The 27,408-nt window shown below is 41.3% G+C and overlaps 1 protein-coding gene across 3 annotated transcripts in view; it reads right to left on the bottom strand.

Annotated features, from left to right (window-relative positions):
* Window positions 1-2,595: 2,595 nt before the first annotated feature.
* The window catches only part of LOC119501221 (protein kinase C beta type-like), a 121,683-nt gene continuing 96,870 nt past the window's right edge, over window positions 2,596-27,408 (bottom strand). Inside the window, exons 16-18 of one of the 3 annotated variants that reach the window (XR_005209785.1) lie at window positions 23,850-23,990; window positions 3,317-4,377; window positions 2,596-3,238 (exon numbers count right to left, since the gene is read on the bottom strand). Coding sequence is in view for 2 of the 3 variants with exons in the window: in XM_037791424.1 (XP_037647352.1) it covers window positions 19,229-19,408; window positions 23,850-23,990 (321 nt within the window). In the remaining variant the exon portion in view is untranslated. Of the gene's footprint in view, window positions 4,378-16,993; window positions 19,409-23,849; window positions 23,991-27,408 lie in introns of those variants that run through there. The other 2 variants (XM_037791425.1, XM_037791424.1) reach the window with 2 other exon arrangements.

Below are 27,408 nucleotides of genomic sequence, written 5' to 3'. Positions count from 1 at the left end.
GCTTCTGTCTTTGCAAAAAAAAAGAGAGATTTATTATAAGATTTAAAGACTAATATTAAATTGTACACATAATCTGAAGTACAAGCACGCACAGTTACACACTCGTTCATTCACTCAGTGTCACACACACAGGTAGATACAGCTGTCGAGTGCTATTGGATGCTTTAGGGCCTACGACTCCTCCCAACAGCAGATGTTAAGAGTAGGCGTTATTAACATTAGGAGATACTTACACCCTTGACCTGAGCAATACGCAGCTCTACGCTTAAGAAAGGCCAACGCACAAATTATACTTTATATTTGACATTATACGTCTAAACAAAAGAACAGAGTCAGATCCAGCGAGTTAGGAAGGATCCTGCGTGTTTTTTGTATGCTTAACTATATATAAATATGTACAACATATGCATATGTACTGTATATATAGTATACATGAGGGTACTGTTTGTGCTGATTAAAGAAGGGGAGAACATTCGAAGGCCTGTGTAATGGACCTATACAGTATATGTCTTGTGTGCCTCCAGGAGCGAACATTTCACAGTCATTGTCCGCCTTGTTACGCTTCACCTACTAATTCCAACCCTCAGTCACATGGATTGGACTGTATAGATGTGTGTGTGTGTGTGTGTGTGTGTGTGTGTGTGGTACACGGAGCTACTTGGCATTATAGCCAGTGTAATGTGGTTTGAAGCTGGAAGGCAGATTTGCTGAATTTGAGCTGAATTTGAAGTAATTGGCTTTATCCAATGAAGCCTTATAAACCACACACACACACACACATGCAAACACTCACACACACATAGAAATGCACATATATTCTAGCATATGGACATTTGTCAGAACGCGCACATATGTCTGTTCACGCAAACGCGGCACTAACGTACACATATGCAGATGGGAGAGGAGACGGATGTGCAAAATAAATAAATGAGAAAAGCAGCATTGCTCTTGTTATTGTTGTTTGTGAAATCGCTCACTTGGGGGTTGTCAAAGCAGCTTCTCGCTCGCTGCATGTGTGTATGTGTGCACGCTCCACCAGTGACTGCCGCATCGCCAACCCTGTGACACCACGTCATACCAGGCTCCCAGTGAGGCCTTGTCAGAAGTAGGGATTAGAGCCAAAAACAAAAATTAATAAATAAAAAGGAGAGACAACACGGCGAACGGGGGGGGGGGGGGGGGGGGGGGGGGGGGGGGGGGGGGGGGGAGGGAGAAAAAGGAGAAGGCAAGAGCCAAAAGGAAGAAAAAGGAGGACGAGAAGGACGAAAAAATTTGACAGGCTGTGAAGTTTGCTCATTAGGCGTATTCCTCTGTGATGGCCCAGTGTGAGGCGCTCAGTCTGAGTGTGTGTCAGCACTTACACAGTGCAGCTCATGACAGTGCACAGGCTGGTTGAAACAGGCAACAATGGTCAAGACACACAAATTGAACTGATACACAGCGGCGCTACTCGTGGTGCGTGTTAAGATGGCTACCAGTGGAGGCAAAGACTGTGTACTCAGGCCTCCAGTTAAATGGCTGCAGAAGATACTTCTGACATTATGGGCCTTCCTCAAACTGCCCACTCCCAATCCCACTCAGTGACAAAGTGAACTCCGTTTGTAGTCACACTCACAGCTGAATGAAGCATCCTTCTTTAAGGTGTAGGGTATAAATACAGCGGCAAGCTTTGGGACGAACTTCCCTCTTTCCGAGGGAAACTGTCGCATTATTCGTAACCATGGTTTCGCAAGCGGAGGGGATGTGGAAAGGTTTGCAGTATTAAGAATGAAAGGAGTATGCTATATACAGAGAAACTAAAAATAAAAAATAAAACCTATTCCCATGCTTCTATGGTGGCATTTCTTTTCTTTTCTTTTTGTAAACACATCATCATTTTTTGTTTTTGTTTTTGCAACAGTCCATGTAAATATACAACACTTTACAATCAAAGAACACATCTACAGTTTTCTAGACAAGGGTAGATTTGATTCTAAATGTAACCTTAAAGCTCCAGTAGGCTGGATGTTTTTGGCATCATTGGGCAAAAATTCCATAATAACCTTTCAGCATATTGTAATTCAAGTGTTCTGAGAGAAAACTAGACTTCTGCACCTCCTCATGGCTCTGTTTTCAGGCTTTAGAAAATCTAGCCTGTGATGGGAGAACCTGGCCAATCCCAGGTCATTTCAGAGAGAGAGAGAGCGTTCCTATTGGCTGTGCTCCGGCTGGTGGGCGGTGCTTGGTATTTCATCAACTGATCTCAACATGGCGACTGGGTCACAAATGTTCTCATTTTACAGCTAAACAGTACACTACAAGAAGTTTCTGAAACATTTTACGTGAAAAATAGGCATTACAGTAACAGAATGTTGATTCATATTTGATCAGCGCTGCCTAGTTTGACCGTTTGATCGGAGTTCACGAGTGATTGACAGCTGCTCAGAGACGGCAAGGCTCCAGCTCAGCTCTAATTGGTTGTTTTTCTCCGGTCTGTGAAATCTTGCAGATGCTGTTAGGAGCACCGGAGGACACAGAGGCACATGATTTTTTTCAGATTACATGTTACATGCATTACTGGTCAGGATATAGTGACCGTTTTATAATTTTTTTTTAAATCATATTTGCTCCATTTCTACCCACTGCAGCTTTAAGTTGGTAACGCCTGTATGACAATATAAATGTCTTTGTTTGAGTAGTTTGTACGGCTAGTTGCACGGAACTACATTTGTACGGAGCATGTTCCATGACAAACACAAAACGCCGTTGCATGTGGCCAGTAAGTCGGCATCAATGTAGACTTGTTGCTGGAAGGTTAGCTTTTGGTTTGGGATGGCACTTAATATGGCATACCCTCCACACAAACACGCAAACGAAGTGGAAGTAGGTAGGGAGAGGGTTTAGGGGGCGGTTTGAGAAAGGCCCTATGGATGCAGTTTGTTAGCTTCAGGAAGTTATCATTTTTACTCCTATACAGTTTTACAAAGTGGTGAGGGTAACAACATAAAAAATATATAAAACAGCTAATATCATGACATGCTAACAAAAAAACAATCATATTTTTATTTTGGTCCACTCGTGAGTTAAAAACATTTGCTGATCTAGAAGCAAACGGGGAACATTTCCTGTTTGTTTTGGTCCCATCTCTCTATGTCCCCTTGTCGAAACTTAACATTATGAAGGAAAACACAGTTATCCATGTGTGGACAGGGACTCAAAATTAGGAGAAGAATGATTGTGCCATGTTGAAAAAAGTGTACTCCCACATATTCAAGACAATGCTTCTTTCAATATTAGTCATGAATGGCGGCCATTTGAACTGCACCAGGCAAATCACGACCCAGAGACTGAGGCCACGTTGCAACATTGCACCTTGAAATTTGACCCTCTTGCTCATATATCCATTGCGCAGAGGATTGTGGGTCAGCACAGCCAGAAAAGCATGGCTCGCATAATTCAACTGAATGTAGTAGAACATCTTAGTATTTTTTGCATACTGCATTTGACATACTGGAACTTTTTCTGGCATACTAAATAATATGGTAGTATGGGTATTGGGATGCACACTGAGACTGCTGCTGCTCGTATCCATTCAGATTTGTTTAACATGTCATGTCACATTCAGTGATTAGTTACCCTCCTTACACGGTTTGGTTTGAGATGATGAGATGCCACAAAGATGCAGTTAAACTTGTGGAACAACACTTGAGAATGTATCACAATACTTTGATGAAGACAAGTCAAAATAGGTTAGGTTTGTTGAAGGATTTGAGCGGACTAATGCCATAAACGGAATATCAAACCAAATTCCATTATTATAATTGTGGCATAAGGGAGAGCTTGTTCGGCTGGCACGCAAGATTGGGGCGGTATGGTGTGAATGGCATCTGGGCTGCCCATATCATTGAAATGCATTTTGTATATAAGTGGTCAATTTTAGTCTTTTGGAATTGATATTTTCCCATAAATTTAACATGTATTTTGTCCTGTACAAAAAGCAACTTTTGACACCTAGGGCATATTTGATACAATACTTCAAAATCTTTGGTATCCAGTCTATTGTGCAAGTTTGGTGTTGTGATACCTTTCTTGTACTGAAGTATTGGACAAACCCCACTTGGCCTAAAAGGAATGCAGACATTTACTGAATATAGACAAAACAATTAGACTTTTAGTGCTAGTTTGCCTTCCTATCAGCGCTGACTCTTTTTCTACCAGTCCATCAGTTTGACCAGGTGTGTGTTAAATTCCAGGAGCCACATATTCAGGGTTAGTGTAGGAGAAGCCCATGAAGTCGTCTTCGTCTAGGTTCATGATGACGAGCTTGTCTGTCGGCGTCAAGTCCACCGGCATCTTGGTGAATTCCTTGTCAAAGTTACAGGTGTCCCGACGGTTCTTCTGCAGGTGGAGTTTATGAAATTATGAAGGAGAGAAGGTATGATGGGAGGAGGAATTGAAGAGGAGGAGGAAAAATAAAAATGGTTGGAGGAAAATAATGGGATGGATTGGAAAGGAGAAGAAGAGAAAGCATTACTGTTAGATACCTATAGTACAATATCATCTGCATAAAAGCGCATCTTCGTTTGGACTTTCCTTTCGTTCACGTTAGAGGTACAAATTTTCAGATTGTTAAGTTACACAGTGTCATTACAGTTTCCATACAAAGGCTTTTGGCAGGTAGATTTTTTTAATGCATCTGTATTATTGTCAAATTGACACATTAATGCTATGATCGTGAATATTGCTATAGGAATTGTCCAGCATTTTGGGAAATATGTTTATTTGCTTTCTTGCCAGGATTTAATGAGAGGACCACTACCACTCTCATATCTGTCGGTTCAATATAAAGCTGGAGCTAGCAGCCAGTTAGCTTAGCTTAGCTTAGCATAAAGACTGGAAACAGGAGAAAACAGCTAACCTGCCTCTGCCTGAAAGGTGGATATCGAGACTAGCTGTTTCACCCTCTTTCCAGTCTTTATGCTAAGCTATGCTAAGCTAATCGGCAGCTGGCTGTAGCTTCATATTTATCGTACAGACATAAGGAATGGTATCGATCTTCTCATCTTACTTTCATCAAGAAATTTCCCAAAATGTCAAATCATTCCATTAAGACAACTGGCTTTTGAAGTTGACGTCATTTTGATCAACTTAGATTTTCGTTTGCTGATTAAATAATGTTTTGAAAACAGCAAATGCAATGGTAGTGTAAATATCTTGCTGCACCGTATATCCAGAAATCCATCAAAACCCCACCAAATCTCAGCAAATTTGTAATAAACATGATCAATGAATAATAAAAAAAACCAACATTATTTCATTTGGTGGAAAGGCAATCATTGTACACACCTGATCTAACGGTTTCTAAAAACAAATACCGTCTCCTTGTGGCAATGGTGTTTGCACCATCTGATAATGCAGGAAGCTGTGTGCTGTCAACACCACCCAGCATATTACGCATACAGTATAATATGTAGCTTATAGAGTGAATTTGAAGTGCTGTCCTCAATACAGAAGAGTTTTATGTTACTTCCCTTTATTTCTCACGGGAATATCCAATCTCTCCTGCTAGGTCTCACCAGCCAATGTCTTTTTTTTTTTTTTACATTATCTCTAAAATGTCAGGATATTTTTACAGCTCAACAACGAGCCTCCCCTTGTCCACCGTGACAGGTACAAGACTACAGAAGACATACCACACCTGACAAGAAAAAGATGTAGGCACAGTTGCCTGGATGTGCTAAGCAATGGAGTGAATCTACAAAAAACGCCACTTTTCTGGAGTTTCAACACTGAAAAATAGGACAGTGGTGTATTCTGTCTGCCTGGTGTGTGGGTTTACATAGAAAATAACAGGAACAAACACAGTGCCCTCCTCTTGTCCCGTCTTTGCTGTAACGGTCCCTTTTGTTTATGCTATCTGAAGTCAGGACACAAACTTTTGTGATAATGATTTGCTAATGCTAAGTTGCTACAAGTAGCACCTGTATGAATGATGAAAGATGAAAAGAAGATAGAAATGAAAAAGATACATGGATATGATGAAACAGGAAGAGAGATAGTCAGACGTCTTGTACCTTGAATAAAGTATAAGAAAAGTATCAAAATACCGAGCGGTGGCAGGCAACGGAAGGAAAATAAAAAGACATTAATATATCCAAGGATGAAGTGGGAGAGTGAGTAAAGAAAGTGCGGAGGAGAGTCGACACTAAGATAGAGAGGGATGAGAAAAGATGCTAAGCGACATGAATGAATCCAGGAAAAAGAGCGAAACAGGAGTATGCGCAGCAGCAACTGTGACTTTGTGTAGGAGGTGAGGGAAATCTCCGTATGTGTGTTACTGGAGGGTTTCTCCGGGGCAGGGCATTGTTAATGCTTGGCTCCATTGGTGGATGGACAGAGGAAAGAAAAGAGCGAGCTGGGTGTTAAAGATGGAGGAGCGTATGTTAGTGAATGGGGGGAGGGGGAAGTCGGTAAAAGCGAACGGCTGCCATTTGATGCACTGACACTGACATACTGTTGGCGAGTTCATTCTTATTGGGGCTACCCATGATATATGCGCTTATGGTGCGGTGAGGCTCTTTGTATAAGAGCAAACACCAACGGAAAGGTGGTATTCACACACACACACACACAGTCAGACTGTATGCCATATATGGCCTGTAGGATGTTCTCCAAAGAACGAGAGTGTGTGTGTGTGTGTGAGATTGTGTGTGCGTGTGTCGTCATGTGATTTTTATAAAACTTGAGGACCAGGATTGGTTAGGGGAATCCATATACTTCACGACCAGGGTACGTACAGATTTGTGATACATGCAGGGTCTGAAATTAGCACCCGCCAAACCGTTAGTCGTTGGCAGTGGCGGATAAAATTGTCAGGCCATCCGCCACTTTGGCAGACTGGGAAAACGCTAGGAATGGGAATAGAGATTCGGTTCTCATTGGTTCCTAGCTGTCCGACTCCTTGGCATCTCATGCCTCTGTGACTATCTATTCCTTTAGTGATGCTTTCCAACAGTTACGCATGCACATTTACTATTGGGCGAAGGTAACTTACAACGTTATCATGTGTTCAAAAAAGGTTTACAGTTCTTCTGGCTGATTAGACCTCTGTTCAGGGTGAGGTTAGGTCACAACCTTGAACAAATCTTCATCTACCAATAAGAATGATAAAGGTGTAATTTGTCCCGCACTAACAGGTTCAACAAACTCAGGAAACTCAATTATTCTATGCACCCACACAGTCCTGAGCAGAGGTCTAATATTCAAAGACTTTCAAAATAATAGCGGTACATTTCTCAACAAAAGTGAAAACAATATATTATCACAGATAGATAGAATTGTGAGGTAAAGTGGGATAAAGAGAGCAGCAGAGAAGGAAAATGATCAAATAAAAGCGGGCCACATAAATATTCACATCACTGAACAAGTAGCGGTCACGGAGAAAACCACACAAGGGACGATCTCAGAAAATCCACAACCATAAATACATCGACAAAGTCAAGAGTCTGAGCCTCTAGCGTTTGACAAACACAAATAGCTGAAGCCACAGTCCAACTCACAGCATGAGGACGAGGACGGCAAGGGGTCTAGAGGAGAATCTAGAAAAGTAGAGGTTGGTTCCAACACTTCTCTGAAGGAAGAAAGATAGAAGATACAAGCTTGCCTGGTTCTACTATTAGACACAAGCGAGGCAGAGGAAGGCGGGGTCAGAAACAACGAGAGAGACAGAGACAGGAGAGCGTTCAAGATCACAGCAACCACAAACCAACATTGCGTCTCCTACCTTCATCTGCCAACAACTGGAGCTCCCTCCATCCACAGGGACTCAGCTGCCACAGCTGGCCCAGATCCACCTCACGGTCCTGGGCATGATATCCACTACGCCTCGTCTCAAGAGAGGCCTGGCATAACACTCAAATGGACGTGGTGTAATTCACTTCCCAAATGATATTATCAGAGATGTAGTATGTTACCTTTAGTTTCATTTAACCTTGTAAATCCACAGTCAGTAACATCATCAAAATCCATTATTTTAAATTGTAGTGGAAATCCAAAAGTTTCCAAAGATACCAAATATGTCATTTCGGGAAGATGATGCACAATATGTCCACAATATTTATAGATGGAATGGTGCAGCCATTGGGTTTGAATATTTCACTGTGTCAACATCACATAGCTTCAATGAAGAGACGGAAAAAGATGATACAGAATGTATGATGTTGTCAGACATGTGTGGAATAATGTTATTTTTGTAACCTTAAACCCACTTACAGCGGACACCGTATGTTAAAAACACTTTGGGCTCAATAATAAATGTTATTTTTGAAAGTCTCTGCAAACCCACAGAGGTGTGTTTAATGTGGTTGATTAGACTTATAAGATGTGTGGAGCTATGCTGGAATAAATAGGGCCGAATGGTCTCACATTTTCCTACTAGCGCTACACTACAATACAAGAACAATGCTGTTTCACCAACGATGGTGACATTAGCTTAATTAGTTACCTAGCAACAGCTGGTGAAATCTGTTTGTGAAAGTTGTAATTTCATCAGACAATATCAATACTCGCTGGCTCGAAATGAGAAACCTGCTTTTATTTACCTCTGTCTGAAACCAAGGACCCATTTAGTTGTGTTTCCATTCAATTGTCAAGCAAATTTTAGGCGAACTTTTGAAATGTCGCAAAAAATAAATTGCGCTAATTATAGGCGCGTTTCCATCAACTGGTTTGGAGCGAATAAACTTGGCTACATCGTTGTTTGGTCAGAAGTTGTCGCTTCAGGCTACACATGGCTGTAATCCGCTAGTAAACAGAGTAGAAGAAGTAGAGGTTGTGAAACAAGTCGCCTTATTATAAGAACTGGATACCAGACCTCAAGATGGCGCCTATTCAGTCCAATGAGAACAAGTTTTCTGGCTTTACTTTCGGGGTATGCAGCCCACCAAATTTGCGCAGCACTGGTTCTTCCGGCTGGCCCCGCTCGTGCATTCCTACTCGCCCCATAGACTTTACATTGTGATGACATCAAAGATTTTTAAATCACTTTTCACGGCTCAATGAAAGCTTTACAAATATAAAACCTCGGTGGATCAAAAATTCAGAATGGAGTCATAATCAACCTTGTTTGCAGTTTGAGGTGTCCTGTCAACAGTTTTATAGATGTCTCTTTTACAATCCTGTAATCGCTGCGATACGAGTGGCTACAGGAAAAAACTGGAAGCAATCCACGTCTTATTATACATCCATGATCTTACCATACAAGAGGAAAATGCAGAGAGGTCTACAGGAATTAGTTTCAATTGGGCGAGTTTAAATTGTTCTTTCGTGTTTATTGGCCATGTTTCATGCTGTCCAGAGACAAAGATAAATATATATCCGAGGAGACATCAGAAACAGCTGATCAGTCATGTGAATTAAATGTTCGCTACATCAGAATTTTCTTGCTGGCTTGCTTGTTAGCCTCTGTGGCTTCTAGACAGTAACATTAATATTGCTGTTGCTTCGCAGCGGCGTTCTCACAACTTAACCACTTGAGCATATTGTGTATACATGACCTCCCATGTTGTAAATTCAAGCTCGCGAGTTTCATTTGAAGGCACCAAAAAAAACACCCCAAGTGAGCGTAAAAAATTATATTCGCAACTGAGGAAGTTTTATTGAATTTTGCCGTTTCCATACAGCTTTTCTAATGCAATACTTCAAAACGCACATAAAAGGTGCATGAATGGAAACACAGCTATTGTTTCAAAAATTACTAAAATAATTGAGTGGTAAATTTGCCACGGTTATCAGGAGGCATGACAGGCATAGCAACAGTAACTAAGGGGGGGTGGGGCTTGGCAAATATCAGTTAAAATATCACCATCAACATAATCCTGATGGGTGGTATCTACCAGTGATAGATGGTTTGAATACAGCATATAGAGGTCCCACATATGAAGGAATATTCTAGGAAATCCATGTCAGTACTCGCTGTCGCTGATCGATATGCTGTCAAACTAAATGTCACTCAACATAATGACTTTCAGTTAAGACGGTTTATCTGACAGGAAATATATAAACACACGCATACAGATGTGAATGTGTGTTTATGCCTCCAAAACCGTGTAAATCCCACTGTGTACACTGCAGAAGAGCGTGCATGCAGCTATTTACCAAAAATACACACACACACACGCACACAGCTGCCAGCCATGTAGGCCAGCTCATAATGTGTTCCATCTCAACACGCTTCAATTGCAGTTAATGCTGTGAGGCAGAGAGACAGAGATATGGAGAGAGAGGAGGAAGAGATGCAGCAGAGGACAGGCAGCGAGATAAATATCAGTGGCCCTTGGTATAGATGTATAGATAGAGAGCTTGGAATATACAGTAGCATCAGGGCAAAAACACAACTGTGGTCCAGAGGCAGTGGTTTTAATAGAGAAACATGACTCTGAATCTTTAATTTAGTCTTTTGCCTCTTTACACCTCCCTTCCCTCTCTTCCTCTCTTCTGCCTTCCTACCTCCCTCCCTCTCTCTCTCTCACCCCATCTCTTTTCAGTAACGAGAGGATTAGCGGGAGACGAGCCTATGTCAGCTGAGGATGCGGGGAGAGTGGGAGGCACAGAGGATGCGGGGAGGTGAAGGGGAGAGGAGGGTGAATGAAAGGCGGTATCGAACGCTGACCTGTTTTGGGCTGATAAGCGCAGGCTGCTTTGTGCTGAAGCCACTGGCTTTAATTTGGGGGCCGCAACATTTGGAATTAATTATCACACACACTCCAGCACTGCTGCGGCTTACTGTGTACATGGCTATTACATCCACTCCAATACAAACTTTATACAGCTTATATGCTGGAACTTCCTGTTACACAGGAGTTTGTATTGCTGTTAGGATACATTTGCATAAAATACAGCTGCAGCACATTGTTAGTATACAGTTAACAAAGAGGAATGCGGGGGTATGCCTTCTGTGAAGGACTGAATGGGCAACAGGAAGCCGTTATTTTTCAACTGAAATATAAATAACAGCATGTAAAATGTATTATAGCTACAAGTTGAAAGCAGTAACCAGGTAAATGTAGCCTATAGGCTACTTCACTGAATAGAATTCATCCAACATCCGAGGTCGAGGTGAAACAGACTCTTCAGCTGTTTATGCGTTTATGAGAATAATGCGGCACTCACGGAATCACGCAGACGGCAAACTGGATATCATTTTAGTGGACGAGAGCAAGACGGTAAAATTAGGTGAGGGTGGCAGAGAACACCAGCAACGGTAGACGGCCGTCCAAAGTTAAAATATTTTAACTTTTTGCCGTCCTCCGTGACGGAATTTACAACTGGATGTTACGTAGCTCCCTCGCACAAGGAGAATGTTAAAGATTCATTTTATAGCTACATGCATTATTAGAATAATTACATCAAATAATAGACAAATATAAAATATTTGACACATTTCATTCCATCACCATAGCAACATACTGTATATCGTCATGCGTGTTTAGTTTTTCTGTCGTACTGTTTGTTTGTTTTTCCTGTGCTGTCCAGAAGTTGACCGTTCCATCCAATCCTGGATGTTCTTTTAGCTGATTGCCTGCTAATCAGCTGGCTAATTTCCCATCTAGGGGGTCAGCCCTATATTCCCTCAGTCCTATGTTGGTTAGGTTTAGGCATGAGGAGTGAGAATGGTTAGGGTAGGAAGAGTAGGGCGGGTCACGGGGTTTCGGACTAATGGGCCGTAGGAAAACACTGGCATGGCACCGGCGGAGGTACTGATCTGAGGGAACATAGGCCACTCTCCACTTTCTGTGAGTGAAAGTTCATCAACCTTGTCACTTAACAGGAAAAATGTTCTGCTCTGAAAATGAGACAAAAAGTAACCGTCAACAGTGTGACACTAACGTTAATATTCACGACCTTTTTTAGTTTCCATATAGTCTGAAAATGGGGAAACAGCTAGCTTAAGTGACTGCGCCTGGCCAAGAACGTGTCCGCATAACCACGAAAAAAAACATAAATTGCTGTTTTCATATTTCTGTTTGTGAATGGAGTAAACAAGATATGCTAATTAGTCTTCATGCTAATTTAAGCTATAACCATCTCCTGGCTTTAGCTTCATACTTAACGGACAGATATCAAGAGCATCGATCTTCTCATCTAACTCTCAGCAACAACGTGAAGCAGATTATTAACTATATAGGCTACTATTTAACCATGTTACATGGTTGATGCAAACAACACATAGCGATCTATAGAGAGAAACATTTCTTTGGGTTTTTGGTTATAAAAAAAAGTGTTGATTAGAAAACATTAGGCTTATATTAAAATACAGGGCTGATCCATAACCTATTGTGCACTGTATATCCAAGGTATATCCGGTCTGGGTTATAAAGCAATAGCCCTCTTGGGTGGGACATGGATGAGGTTTGTCAAACAATAAAAATGTTGTAAGTCGTGGACAGTCACAGCCCAGTATCCTATTATTCCTTCTGACAAATGCTAAAACGGTTTTAAAAACCAACTGAGCCAGATGTCACACTCTTATGGTCACATCAACAATCCACCCAGATATAAAGAACTTAAAGGTCATCTCAACACGTTTGACTAACTTCATTAAAGTTGAACCTCACTGGCAGAGTTTCTCTCTTCCCATCATTGGATTTTGAACCTCTTGCTTTCACCAGTGCTGCGATCACAGACAGAAACATTCCCAGTGGATTACTGTCTTGCTCTAGATGCTGTTTTCCATCGTTAGTTGCTGACAATACTTGTAAAACAGTATATTGTGCTAGGGATAGTAAATGGTGCAAGATCCAGTAACCCCTATTAAAAGTAAATGTGCCGCCGTAGTCAGCAGCAGCAGTTGCAGCAGCAGCGGCGGCTCGACTACAGTGGATTGCGAGCAGCTTTAGAGGCGTCGTGAAGCGGCTGAGTGGCTCAGCAGGGCTGTGTATATGTAGGCCGTGTTCTGCATGTTATTTCCTTGAAGTCATCAGACCTACGCTCCCCCATCAGGGAAAGGCTCTTATGATAAGTGGCAGCCATGAAATATGCACAGCCTGTCGTAGCCGCCTGCACCGCTTCACAGAGCCTCGCTTTGCATCCTCGTCCTCCTCTCTTCCTCCTCTCCACTGTCCCTTCTTACTACCTCTTCGTCTCTCCTACTACACTTCTTCTCTTTCACCCTTTTTTTTTTTTTTTTTAAATCACATCACATACACATTGAACATCATATAAACATGTCATCTTTTGAATCATTTATTTTAGGTATGCCTGTTTTTCCTGGAAAACAAACTAACAAAAAAATAATGTTGGCACATGGAAAGCATTGTGAGAAGCATTTTTTTTTTTCTTTCTTTAGATGTATTATTTTCACACACAACAGTAGCTTGGATAACACTTTTGAAGCAATGCCGGCACAGAAAACATGAATCACCCCTAATATGTTAAATGTATATAAATCCTAACTAATAAAAAGGTAAAAACAAAAAGCATTTTTTCATGCAGAGTCCATTTTGCTTCTCCTTCAGCAGGAAGGAATCAAAGAAACAAAAACACAAATCCTGGAGTAAGACTTCTCGTCCTTCACAATACTGACCACATGGTGTAAATATCAACATTTGACACAGTTATATATGTTTATGTATAAGTATATATAGTTGTTGTTATAATACAGGAGAGCTTCACTGTAATAAATACCGACAATGGAGGTATGACACAGATAATGGACACCGATTTAGCTCAAGTCGTAAAAACACATAATTGTGAATGAAATGTGAAAGCGCTAAATCTGCTCTTCTGTGCTGAACTCATCAGCAGTTTAAAGTTTAAGACTAGAGACAACAGACAGGACCAACTTGATCCAGATGTTAGTTAAGACTGTCCCTAAATCAGTCACTTCCCCCCATCAAAATGTCAAATGACTTCACTGAACAGGTCTCAATGCCATCAAAAAGCACAATGTAAACATGCATTACTAAAGGAGAACTTCAGAAATCCTTTCCAGACTGAATTCTTGCCATTCCCAATGGGATCAGACCTTCGCTCCCTTCAGTTTTCTGCTAACTCTTTACCATCTGGCCCACTCGTCAGGAATAAGCAGAGCACAAGTTGCCAGTGTCTTGCAAAAAATTATCTCTTTCAAATGTTGCAGTTCTTTTTAAAACTCTAATTGCAGATTACAGTTTTCACCTTGTTTATGATATCCAAAAGCCTACTGTATGCCAAATTCTAGTCAACACAAGTAGGAGTATAGGAGTAACACAAGTGTATTGATAACTGTAGCTATCAGACAATTGTATGTGAAGACCCATTGTCTTCTGCATTAAAGGGATAGTGTGGGTGTTTTTAAGTGGGGTTGTATGAGGTACTTATTCATAGTCAGTGTGAAAACACAACACAAGAAACATATGGGAGTTACCACATGGAAGCAAAGCAATGTACTGCTGTGTTGACGGGGGCCTGCAGCAAAACATATTTAAGCCACCTAAAAGAAAGGCCCACCTAAAAAAAAAATCAATATCAGTTTAAGTGTACGCTATATTTAGAATATTTTCGCCAGTTTACCTTGCCGTCAGACAGCTATACAGTCTATGGTTCCGACGGGGAACTGAAGCCGTTATCTAAGCTCTCTCACCAGACTCCATTGAAAAAACAGTAATTTTACCAGTTCATCATCAGAAAGGGCTGTCCACTGGCAAGGTAAACCAGTAAAAATATAGTGTATATAGTATAATAGCAATATAGTGCCGTCGACCCCGTCCACCGCAGTACATTGATTTGGTTACCGTGTGGTAACTCCTGTCTGCTTCTCCAAACTGGAGGCGTGCCGACCATCATCTACTGTAGGTAATACACTGACTATGGGCATAATAAGCACCTCATACTCCCCCACTTAAAAACACTCAAACTATCCCTTTAAAGTTGCAACAAATATTTTGACCTGAATTAAAAATGTTCTAAAATAATCATTATATTGTGATTATACACTGATCCCCATTAACTTCCAGTCACTTTCATACTGCAGATATTCTTAGATATCAGTTACAATCTTCATGATAATGTCCTATCAATAGTCACGCTTGTGGAAACCACAGTGACTCCCACGCCTGTTAACATGACAGATAACTGTTCAAGTGAATTAACTGTGTGATCTTCACCTGCAGATACTGTATATCTTCATAACACTGATAAACACCGGTGAACCTGCTCCCCTGATGTCCCTCTGTGATGAAGAGGAGTGTGATATGAGGAAGCACTTCAGCCACTTCCACACAGTGTTAACTACACTGAAGTGTATCAGGTGCAGCCATCGGATAAATAAGCTTCATAACCTCGTAGCCTTTTGCATGTGAATTAATGACAGTCCTAACCTGAGCCTGGTTCAGTACCGATTCTGCCTTCCTGTCAACAAGATTATTGCTAGCTCGGGAAAACAAGAGACAAAACACACACACACACACACACGTTCCTGCTTCAGGAGACCTATAGCTTTAACCTTTGTCCTTATTCGCTGCGGCTGTAGTCAGGTTGGAAATTCTTATTGCGCACACAGACGGCTACTTGAGAAACACCAATCACAGTGAGTTCCTTTCCCACATAACCAAAAAAAACTAGATCAGAAAAGTAGAACTGCATGACATATTGGTGCGCTTTTTTTTTCTACCACAGAAACTTTTCTCAGGCCTAAGAACTTTTTGAGATGCTCAGGTACTTAACCTGCATTTCAAAAGCAGGAATCTGGGTTTGATTTTAGTTTCCAGGCCATACAAAACATCTCCAGCACTGAGGCGGTGCTTTACAAGAACTATCGAGGTGAAACTTGCTGTACTAAACATCAATGATGATTCAAACACAAGGTTTAAGATGTCATTAAGACTTCAAGTAAGCACTAATTTTTATATTATCACTATTCTCTTACTGATTCTTACACTTAATATCATTATTATCTAATTATAAAGCAAATGATCTGTCTGTCTGTGTGTTATTCGCATATCTCAAGAACCGCTCATCCAATCTACTTCACATTTGGCGGGTGTATTGCTGGGGACGTGCAATTTGGACATGTTAAATATTAATAAACTTTGAATAAACAAGGTAAAAGTGAGCATGGCTCACATACCCCCGCTCACTGCTTGACCCCTACTGAAGTAAGGCCAAAGGTTTTGCCCTTTTGGAACTAATGGAACGAGTTCTACTCAGGAACGAAAATGAAGTCGAAAAAATCACAGTTTTTGGCCAAAATTTAAAAATATTTGGGCACTCTGGACTTCTATCCCCCAAAAGGCACTACTAGACCCCACTGTCTACCATCATATCAAATTTGAAGTTCTTAAGTTAAATAGTTTCTGAGTTCTACTCCGGAAACGAAAGTGTGTCGACGGACGGACGGACGGACGGACGGAAGGACGGCGCTCTGTTCAGCAGTGGGGGCGGGGGGACTAAGATGAGCCTGTCGTCTGCAGCAAAGGGCCGCGACCTGGGTGTGTTTTTCCGCTTGTGAGTAAGACTGCAATTCCCCGGTGTAACACTTGATACTAACTTATAACACTAATAATGTTACCGCCAGCAAAATACCTCCTCTAATTAAATCCATGCTCTACTTATACTATTTTGAAGTGCTTTGGGGGTCTTTTGTTAAGTTATTTCAGTGTACAATGAGTTAACATAGTAACATGATTCAATACATTTCATATCTAAACATCATAACAAATTTATATCTGTTTGGGGCCCTGCTAGTTGAGGGCAGTTAAACAGTGAAGTCTGCCCCTGGTGTTTTTTTTCCTGTGAACAAGTACGTATTTTTCTTCAGTAGCCGTGACTTGGGTGTGTGATGCCACTCTGTCATGGCAGGTGTATTGCTCAAGACCCGAGGAAGCGCAGTGTCAGGTGTGAAGTTGGTTGTATGAGCGATTCTCCAGAAAGCTGCGAGCTGCAACACCACAAGCCGAGCATTCAGCCCGTTCTGAACAGGGCCGCTGCACTACTTTGTATCAATTTCAATATCATGCACCTCTCCTTCTCTACTTCCATCCTTTTTCTATTCTGACACACTTGTGGAGCCGCTGATTGGAAGTCAAGTGGATCATACCAATACTGCTCGATTTGGGGGGGGGGGGGGGGGGGGGGGGGGGGGGTGCAGACATTCACCATACTAACAAATGTAAACACGAGGCCGGACGAGGCGCTGGGAAGGCAGATATTGACACACATACAAAAATGCGAACGCAAATGCGCGTTTTCATACACAGTACTCGTTCGCACACATAGAAAACAAACATGCACACACACACACACACATACTGTACGCTGTAAACAAACGCCCAGGTGTCTGAATCATGCTTTTGTAAAACACAAAGAAACTGCTAGTCTCTCTCATTGCTTATATACTAGATAACAGAAACTGAGAGTATACAAAGTATTATTATCTATCTAACTGACTCAAAGCCTATATAAAGACTACATTTCCCAGCAGCATTTTACACCATGATCCGATATTTGTGGCACAAATCTTCCACCGTCTCAATGGGTACAATACACCTAAATATCTTTTTTTAAACACACATTTAGAAAACCGTGAGAGCAGAGGAGTGCAGAGATAAGATGCTAAAATACTGCTGGGAGACAAAGTCCAGGGCTGTTATTGATATAGAAACTCATGCACAAGTATGTTAAACATTCCAGTTTTTCGCTAAGATAAGGATAAACGTACAGACACTATTATTATTACACGTCGAATAAAAAGCACACCAGAAGCACAGGCCGAACTCAGAATGCGCTGGAATAGTCGAGGAATGAGTGAAAGAAAAAGTTAAATCACAATTTTCCACCAAAAAAAGTCATAAAATGGATGCTGAAGCTATGTTACATGTGAATGATGCTGTTGTGTGTTTGTGTGTGCTGGCTGGGGGAATCATGACTTGACAATATTGTGTAGTTAGGTTGTAAAGAATTATTTTTGTCCCTCAATGTAAAGTTTTGATTTTAAGGACTTTTTAAGGGTCCTCTATTTATTTCTAATCCTTAATTCTGATGAGGTGATGTTCACACTGTGAGCAACACACGTTGATTCAACAAGCTTGTGGTGAATCACATTTCCAAGATTCTTGTTTATCAGAAACAAAGCTTGGAGAAAGTCACTGGGCCTCATGCAGCAACATTCTCTTACATTTTCCCTTAAATTACTGTTAAGAGAAAAAAATAAGAAAAGTCAACTCCAGATGCACCAAACGTCCTTAACCATCCAGATCTGCTATTTTCCAGGTGTGCTGAATAATGAATCCCACTTGATCGTAAATTGGAGGTGTGTGGCCGATTGTTCATTATTAGCATAGGTAACATCCCTTAAACACTATATAAGGGCAGGTATTCGTATAGGTAACACCCCCCAAACACTATAGGGCAGGTGCTGTGCCGTGTGCAGATACTCTGGCACATGACCAAGAATTGGAGGGAAAGAAATGCTGTAGGAACTTAGATAAGATAAGATAAGATAGATACATTAAATAATCCAATCATTATAATTACTCTAAGACAGATAATAATCTAAATTTTATTATCATATATTTTTTTAATGTTCCTCAAATTTATGTTTCATGCGATGGAAAAACAATTTGTTTGTGAAAACAAGATGTTTTTTCTTATCTTGGTAAGACTGCTCTCGTAAAATGTTCTCTTACCTAAGAACAAAAATAAGAAAACACTGGTGAAATCAATGGGTATTAACAAAATAAGAACAAATAGTGGACACAAACAAAAAATAGGAGAAAATTTGTTCGTATATTGCTTCCTGCATGAGGCCGAGGACTCATATCTTGCGAAGTAGTAACACTTTGACCATGAAGAAGCATGGGAAAATACAGGATTTGTTCAATCTAATTATTTCAATTCCTCAGTTTAAATCGTACTTTCGGAGCAGCACTCGAGAGCTACGTGCATTCAGCCATTTTATACTGCTCATGGGCCCTCCTAAGAGGCCGTCACATCATCCAGGTTGCAGCAGTGTGAACAACAAATATGTGTAAATGTGTTACTGTGTATAGGGTGTGTCTGTGGATCAGTTTAAGTCATGGCTTCTTTGTTCCTGTAACAGCACAAATCATTTGCAGGATATTTAAAGTTGATATTTAAAGTTGATATGTGTGTGTGTGTGTGTGCGTGTGTGTGTGTGTGTGTGTGTGTGTGTGTGTGTGTGTTCCAGGGTACACAGGTTCTGATACTGAGGAAAATGAGAATGTATGTGTTTGTGTGCGTGCATGAGCTGAAATCAAGCCTGCTCGGCGGCAGGGGTGGTAGCAGGAGCGCTTCCTGGGAACTCTGGGTTGATAAAGGAGAATCCCTGGAACTCGTCCTGGTCCAGGTTCTGAATCACTTCCTCATCGGGAGGGGTCAGCACCGGCGGGTGGCGCGTGAAAAAACGGTCAAAGTTCTCTGCATCCCGTCCACACTGTTGAGGAGGGCGGGGAGGGATGGAGTATAAGGGGAGGGGCGGATTGGGGAGGGGAGGGGAGGAGTGGGGATGGAGAGGGATGGATGCATCGGGGGGGTGGGGAGGTGGAGGGGGGGAGAAGGAGAGGAAAACAAAAGAAGGAGGAACGGTGGGTTGAACCAGGGTGTGAGATGACATTACCTGAACATGGTTTCAAATATCAAAACAAGGTGCCAGTACTTGGGGTGAGCTTGACTCAACTCTCCATGTGTATTGGCTGAAAAGGTAATGTTGTTATTACCTTTAAAGTGATACTGAAAATACCACTCAGGAGAGGATAAGTCAAGCGCACCTCAGGCTTTCCTTTTTCAAATATTTGAAACATATTCAATTCCAATTTTAAACACAACAAGGCCACAGAAGTCTCAAACGTCCTGCGGCGGTGCACTACATTGGGGTTGGCCGTGCTAAAGTGTAATGCATGGAGCTATGATGTTTTTTGGTAACGAGCACTTAACTCAAAAAGCATCCCACCATGGCTGTAAGTAAATAGCCCAAAACAATTGTCCTTGGTATTTCATCGAGATGTTTTTGGTTATAATACTTGGATTTAATTGGAATTTCTGAACAAGAAAAGGCTCAAAGCCATGAGATGATTATGGTGTAGTCGTGGGTTAATTATGCTGTGGAGACCTGCTGAGATATGATAAACCAAATCAGACAACCAGCTAGTTTGCAAAACAGTACTGGGAATAACTCAGAATCTCTTTAGACTAGGGCTGTCAAAGTTAACGGGATAATAACGCGCTAACGATGATTCATTTTAACGTCACTAATTTCTTTAACGCATTAACGCAACATTGCGATTTTTAGGTTATAGCGGGCTAAGTTTTAAAGCTAGAAGTGAAGCTACTGGCATCATATGAAACTACAAAACCTGAGGAATCCATTGGTACCAACCATGTCATACTAGCTTATCGTGAAGGAGGCTTAATAACGCTCCAAACTTGCGCTAAAATTTGGCGAGGAAAAACTGTCATGGCCATTTTCAAAGGGGTCCCTTGACCTCTGACCTCAAGATGGGTACCCACGAGTCTCCCGTTTACAGATATGCCCACTTTATGATAATCACATGCAGTTTGGGGCAAGTCATAGTCAAGTCAGCACACTGACACACTGACAGCTGTTGCTGCCTGTTGGTCTGCAGTTTGCCATGTTATGATTTGAGCATATTTTTATGCTAAATGCAGTACCTGTGAGGGTTTCTGGACAATATTTGCTTAGAAGCTGCACAATTTGAGAAAATATTGAATTGACTTTCAAGATATTGTATATATGACGATTACGTCATCATATTGAGATTATATCTCCCTGTACAGTACTTATTAAAAATGTTGTTGCTATTAAGCTCAACTATCACTATCCAATCAAACTCTTTAAGTGCCTATAAAGAAGTGACAGATGACGGAATGAAATCATCTTTTTTGTGCAATTCACATTAGGTAGAATTTGTTTTCTCAAGAAGCAATTTGGAAAAAAGAAGAAGTCATTGTTCATTTCAGTCCACTTCATTTCCTCATTCCGACCACTGGGAACCCAATAAGAGCTCATATACCCGCGAGATGTGCGTCCGTCTAAGTACATAAAACAAGTTATTAACTTGAAAACTATATTTTCCCGACAGTATGCCTCACGGGGACTTTGGGCCGAGCTATTCCTTTTTCTTTTTTTTCCTTCTTCCATCTCCATCACTGCGCTGAGCTTTAATTAACACAACAAGGTTTCAGTGTCCGCTGACAACATCACCCAGAGGAAAACTACAAACTCATTAAATCTCTGTAACTTGCAAAAAAACCCAAATGAAATTAAGCCAGACTGCTTATAGTTTGGGGAAATATGTGAAATGAGAAATACACCAGGGTCAAATTGTATTTGCGGCTAATTACTTGCGTTTGTTTTAACCTGTTTTGTGGGGAACCAGATGGGAAGAATTTGCCACGTAGGGAAATGAAATAAGTGCCACAAAGTTTAGAAGTAGCAATTCAGTACACAACACCTCAGCCAAGAATGTGTCGGCTGATGTGGTCAGTATCTACCATTTTTTGGGCTTGGAAGCATCAGTGAGAAAGCACCTCTACACACAACAAACAGCGATATCCGTCTGAGAATAACTTATAATAAGTCATTTTGAATATGAATAATTAATAATGTTGTGGGATTATTCATTATTTCATGGGCTATTTTGGGATTTATATATTATTATTACTACATATATATTAAAATAGAGAAAAACAAAGCATTCAAATAGTGATTTGGAGTTCGATTACCATGACAACAGTCTAAGCATTCGGGTCAGCCCTAGTCTTAATATCTTTTTAATACCAGGAATGCAGCTGAGTTTGGTTTTGATGAAATGCCCCTTTGAAAAAAAGAAAAAACATGCTGTTATTGTATTTGATTTGAAACTATGAGCCTTACAGATTCCAAGAAAAGGTGAGATGTTTCTGTAAGATTGTCTTATTTTTAAATAAAAGCTGTTGTTATACTGTGAGGTTTCTGTAGTGCACTCCAGGACAGGTTTCATTTGAGACTTGAGCCACAGAGCATGCAAATAATAAACAGAAACAAACATGAGAAAACTGTGAACACGGAGAGAGGACAAATAAAAACGTGTAAAAGGACAGATGGGTTGGTGCACGGCGGCAGTGAACAGTGAACAGATGGATGGAGTCTTTAGGTGGAGGATGGATGAATGGATCGACAACAGATTGCTCGACGGACGGACAGATGAACAATGATAATTAAAGACTGTGAACGAAAGTCCGACGGACATTCTTTATCTGTCGGATGAATCAATAAACCAACCGGTGAGTCAACTAGTTGGTCGGTCATATGTTCAAAAGCTCATCCGACATTCGCAGTGTGAAACTATACAAGCAGACCCAAAATCACAAACAGTTAGCGAACTAACTTCTGACCAAAGCGCCACCTCAACCGGCGATATGGATTTTGAAAGCATCAAACATCCTTCATAAACAATCATCAGTAGGAAAAAACACCATCACACACCACTCTGAAGAGAAATGGTTTGAGGTGGTTTTAGAGCCCCTCTTCAAAAACAATACACCAGAAAAAAAGCTCACCAGAAAAACATCAAAGAAGCACCCTTCAGATGCTAAACTGAAATCTAACTTTTATGCAGGGTAAAAAAAAACAATGGTTCTTCAAAAATCAGTTCTCAGAAGCAAGAAGAAAGAGAGAGAGAAAGAAAGAGAGAGATGGCGAGCGACAGCACAGAAGAGGTGAAAGACACGAAGAGATGTTAGAAAGACGAGATCAAACGGAGAGAGAAGAGGCCGATGCAGAAGGAGAGAAGAGAGAAGAGAGAAGAAGAGATCAGACAACATATGTTAGAAGTCACATCAGAGGAGTCTTGCCGAAACACACCTCAGCGTTAAAACACAGCCGGATCCTAATGGTGACCTCTAACACCCATTCATGCAAAAGACCCATATATATATGCACACACACAGAAGCATGCATACACACTGCAGCATTACACACACACACACACACACACACACACACACAACCCCAGCGGGCCAAGACAGCTGCATAAAAAAGCTCAACTCAGAAAAACTCTTCAGCAGCAGTGTGGCCTGAGGCTGTGTGAGTGTGTCTACATGTTATGGTGTGTATTGTGTGTGTGTGAGTTTTAGTATGGGATGACATCATTCGGACTAGTTGTGATCAAACTAATTTTGTCGTAGGAAAAAAAAAAAAAAGCACAGCAAAGAAAACCACAAAACACAGTGTTGTTTCAGGTCACTGTACGGACGTCCACTTTTTCCCTTGAGGTTTACTCTGAACTCAGTCTAACCCCCCCCCCCCCCCCCAAAAAAGCTAATTTCAGCTCATGCAGAATGTGACTGCACCAAAACTGGAGACGCCGATGTCGTGTTTTTAGCTCAAAAGCCAAAACCTTCATTAAGTTTTGCTCTCGGTTTGTCACCCGTCATTGCCGACGTCTTCGGTGTCTTCCTCATTCCGACCCACATTCATCACTGCGCCTTTCTCATCACTATCACCCTTATCAACATGTGTGGTATTATCATCTTCACCACCCCCTGCCCTCATCACCACACATTCTTCCCTATCACCATCATCATCATCGTCGTCATCATTTCCTGACTTACCTGTGTGCGTCGTCCCAAACAGAGGAGGGGAAAGAGACAGAAACGATCACATTGGAAGTGAAAAAGATGAGTAAAACAACAGAAAGAGAAGAGAGATAGGCGGAAATAGACGAAGTTAGACACAAAGGGAAACGTATTTATCAGGAATCAAACGCCTGGTCTCTGCTGTCTTGGGCGACTAATTAGCCCCTCGCACGGCTCAAAGGGGGGGATTGCGTTTCCTTACTTGGGGGTCACGTCGGGTTCAGCAGGGTTAGACTTACGGCTCTAGGTTTGAATGGCGGCTGCACTTCCTTGTTCTCCAGTTTCTCCCAGTCCATGTAGCGGAAGAAGCTGTGCTCCCTGATGTCTCTCTCCCCCTCCGGAGCACAGCCCAGCCGCTTCGCTGGATGCTTCGTCATCAGCTGGACAGACAAGAGAGGAGAGAAGAGGAGAATTACTGTATGTCCCTACTTCCTTTCTTCCCTCTATCTACGTAGATTCTCATATCTATTCTTCATTGATTGTCATCAACCCCGTTTTTAAATTATTTTCCATCCCAAAATCTTGCTCTCCGTACGTCGCCCCCTTTCTGACCACATCCTCCTTTTCTTTACGTCCTCCATCTTTCCTTCACTATCTCCTCGTCTTCTACATCCGGATCTGGAAGCTAATATTTATCCATCTGTCCTGTTGTGTCTCAATTCAGTTACCTCCGTCTGGGCCTTTAACATGCAGGTGGGCCAACAGTATTTGGTCATAACCAAAATATTGGACATATTACAATTCTGACCTGATGATGGTGGTACATGAAAAGTTAATGGATCAACCAAAGTTATTGCAAATCATCCTTAAGAGGGAGGTGAAAATGTGTCACTAATTTCACGGCAATCCATCCCATAGTTGGTCAGATTTTTCAGTCTAGACCAAAGTGTTGGAATGACGAACTGAAAGGCTGGCATTGCCATCCTGCTGCCAGCCTGGTTAAAAAAAGTGAAATGAGCTGCTTAGATATCTCCTTCATAGCACCTTTGCTGAAGGAAAAATGTGAGCATCATTTCAGGAAGTACCTTCATAAGTCACTTTTTTATTAGCTAACATATAGCAGGCTAAATGCCTTTAATTATTACATGTTAATGATTGTTACATTTAAATAAGCTATGCATAATCGTAAATTACAAGGCAGGTCTGCATCTGATCTACACTCAACAGTGTGCTGCTGCTGCGATGGCCCAAACTTCCCCTCTGGCATCATTAAAGTTTCATCTCATTTATTCCTGTCTCTTTTCCTCAGTGTTTCTCTCTATGACTCCTTCTTTCATTCATCTTGGCTTATAAATAAAACGTTATTACTATTATTTTTGTTTCTTCACCTTCTTATTTTCTTCCCTTCCTTTTAACCATCCTTCAGTTCTACTATCTATCATCTCAGGCGCCTCTTTGTGAGGTCCAAATATGAGCCACCAAACCACCGCCTGCGGTTAAATGAATAACTGTTGTTGCTTTTTTCCCCTCGTTTTCCAGAGGCGTAATTAAGGACCGTTTACGATGTCTGTCCACAGAAAACCTTAAGAACAGCATGAAAGCTGGTGACGTCAGTGTGAGTGTGTGTGTGTGTGTGTGTGTGTGTGTGTGTGTGTGTGTGTGTGTAGGTGGGGTGTGCCTCCCTCAGGAGGAGCAGTCATAACTCATTACATTAGAACTAAAATAACATTTTCCACGGGTCAGTCAACCTTACACTGAACACACACACACACACAACACACTGGCTGCTCAGAGATAAGTGCACAGAAACACAAACGTACTCATCCGTAAACACACAGATCTAAATTAACAGGCATGCAGAAAGTCAACGGTTGAGTAAAGAATATGTGATATAAAACAAATTGAATTGTTTGTTTGGAATATTTTCCACAGAGGCAACGATAATCTCTCTCCATTCATCCTCCTCACTCTGCCTCTAATGTCGGGTACACGCTACACGAGAATAAAGACCATTTTAGGCCCGATTCCTCCCTCCCGACAATGTTCTAAAGATCATCTTTACAGATATTCCTGTGATGTGAGGTATGTTAAGAGTCTTTTTTACATCCCCCCGATCGGCTCGGAACACCGATTTCAAATCGCAAGTGTTAAACGAGTTTGATATTTACAATCAGATATCTTGTTGTGTGTGGGGAACCCCGAGGACGGCAGATAATGCGGTCTTGTGGGAAAGAACGATAGCCAATTGAGAACCACTGTAGACCGACTGAAGAAGAAAGGACAACAACTGCTGTCGTGGCGGCCACTAGCTAAATGTAAAACACAGAGCATAAAGTAGTAGTAAGACGGACCCCAGAAATGGAGGACCAACTTGTTGATTTGTGGCTACAACACGTAAGGGATAATGTACAGTGAGCCGGTCATTGTTGTAAAATAAAGCCCGACAGGGTCTTGCATCGCCCTGAAGGGGTTTATTTCACAACAATGACCCGCTAGCTGTACATTATCCCGATTACACGGCTTACTTACTTAAGAAATCAATAATTTGACACAAAAACGGCCCGCCAGTGTCCAACATCAGAACTGCGCCCATAGCAACGGTCTGTTATACTTAGCAAAGGTCTGCTATAAAGAAATAATAGACCGTAGCTCGTTGTGATTGACCAATCAGAATCGAGTATTCAACGAAGCCGTGTAATAGTGTTTATTTAACGTGTCTCCATGACTTCATCCATATTTTTTTTCTTTTTTCCTTTGTGAATTTTCAGTACAAAGTAGTGCAAAAACTAACTGCACGAGATTTTACGAGACTTCCGTTTTTTTTTTAGTCGGGAATCTTGTTGTACATGGATGGATTCTGTTAGTGTGCGTTGTGCTGTTTTGGCCAAATCGTTGCTCTCCACACACTTTAAGAACAAAACTGTTAAATTTAACGCAACATGTTATGTGTGGGGTCTCTCACATTTTCAACATCTGTTAAGATTTTAAAAATCTTTTAGTGTGGGCCAGCCTTAACCCCTCTCTTGCCGTCTACGTTGATGTCTTTCTTCATCTTTTTGCTGGACTATGGCCTAAGAGAGTCAATATTCTATATAGACTGACTGACACACATTGTTAAAAATGTGCATTCACAACAATTTCAAGGCGATCCAGTGTGGGGTGCGCTTAAAACCACACCTGTGATTCAACCTGGCAACAAATCTGATGGCTTTTGGGGCAGACAGTACAGTTACAGCAGCTACTTTAATGAAGAGAGTCTTAGTGAATCTGCTGTCTTCCTCACTCCAGCATGGAGTGAAGGAGAACGGCGCATTCAGTGGACCACAAAGCAGCCAGACCGAAACAGGTCACTGATTGCAGGACATAATGGCATATGTGAAAACGGCATGGCTTACTTGCTCTGGTCACTCAATATTAACGGGCTGCATTCACCATCTGATAAAAACTGGGCTTACCTAGTTCCTGTACAATCATGGCATTTCTTTTATTTTCCTGCCTTTATTTCTATGCAGGCTGGCAGGAGAGCAAACAATGTCATCATTTCAATGACGGGTAATTTCAGTAATAAAGAATTTAATTTTAAAAAATAACCAAAAATGTGTCAGGAAATAAAAAGGTGTTATGCTATTTAGTAAGTGTGTGACCCCAAAGGAAGCTGCTTGCACAAGAAGGTAGGGTGGTGAGGCTGAGGTTTTTTGTTCATGCAGATCAGATGGTGCAGTGTAATTCTGGGTCACATTTTGGCATGGAATTTTACTGCATATTGGCATAAAAGAAAGTTTTATGGCTTGAATTATTACCAATGTCATCATCTGTCTGTACAATGTATAAGGCCCTTCCCTTTGAGTTGAATAGACA

The sequence above is a fragment of the Sebastes umbrosus genome, chromosome 14 (genome assembly GCF_015220745.1).
Source record: "Sebastes umbrosus isolate fSebUmb1 chromosome 14, fSebUmb1.pri, whole genome shotgun sequence".
Taxonomy (NCBI): domain Eukaryota; kingdom Metazoa; phylum Chordata; class Actinopteri; order Perciformes; family Sebastidae; genus Sebastes; species Sebastes umbrosus.
This window is presented reverse-complemented; position numbering and strand designations above follow the sequence as displayed.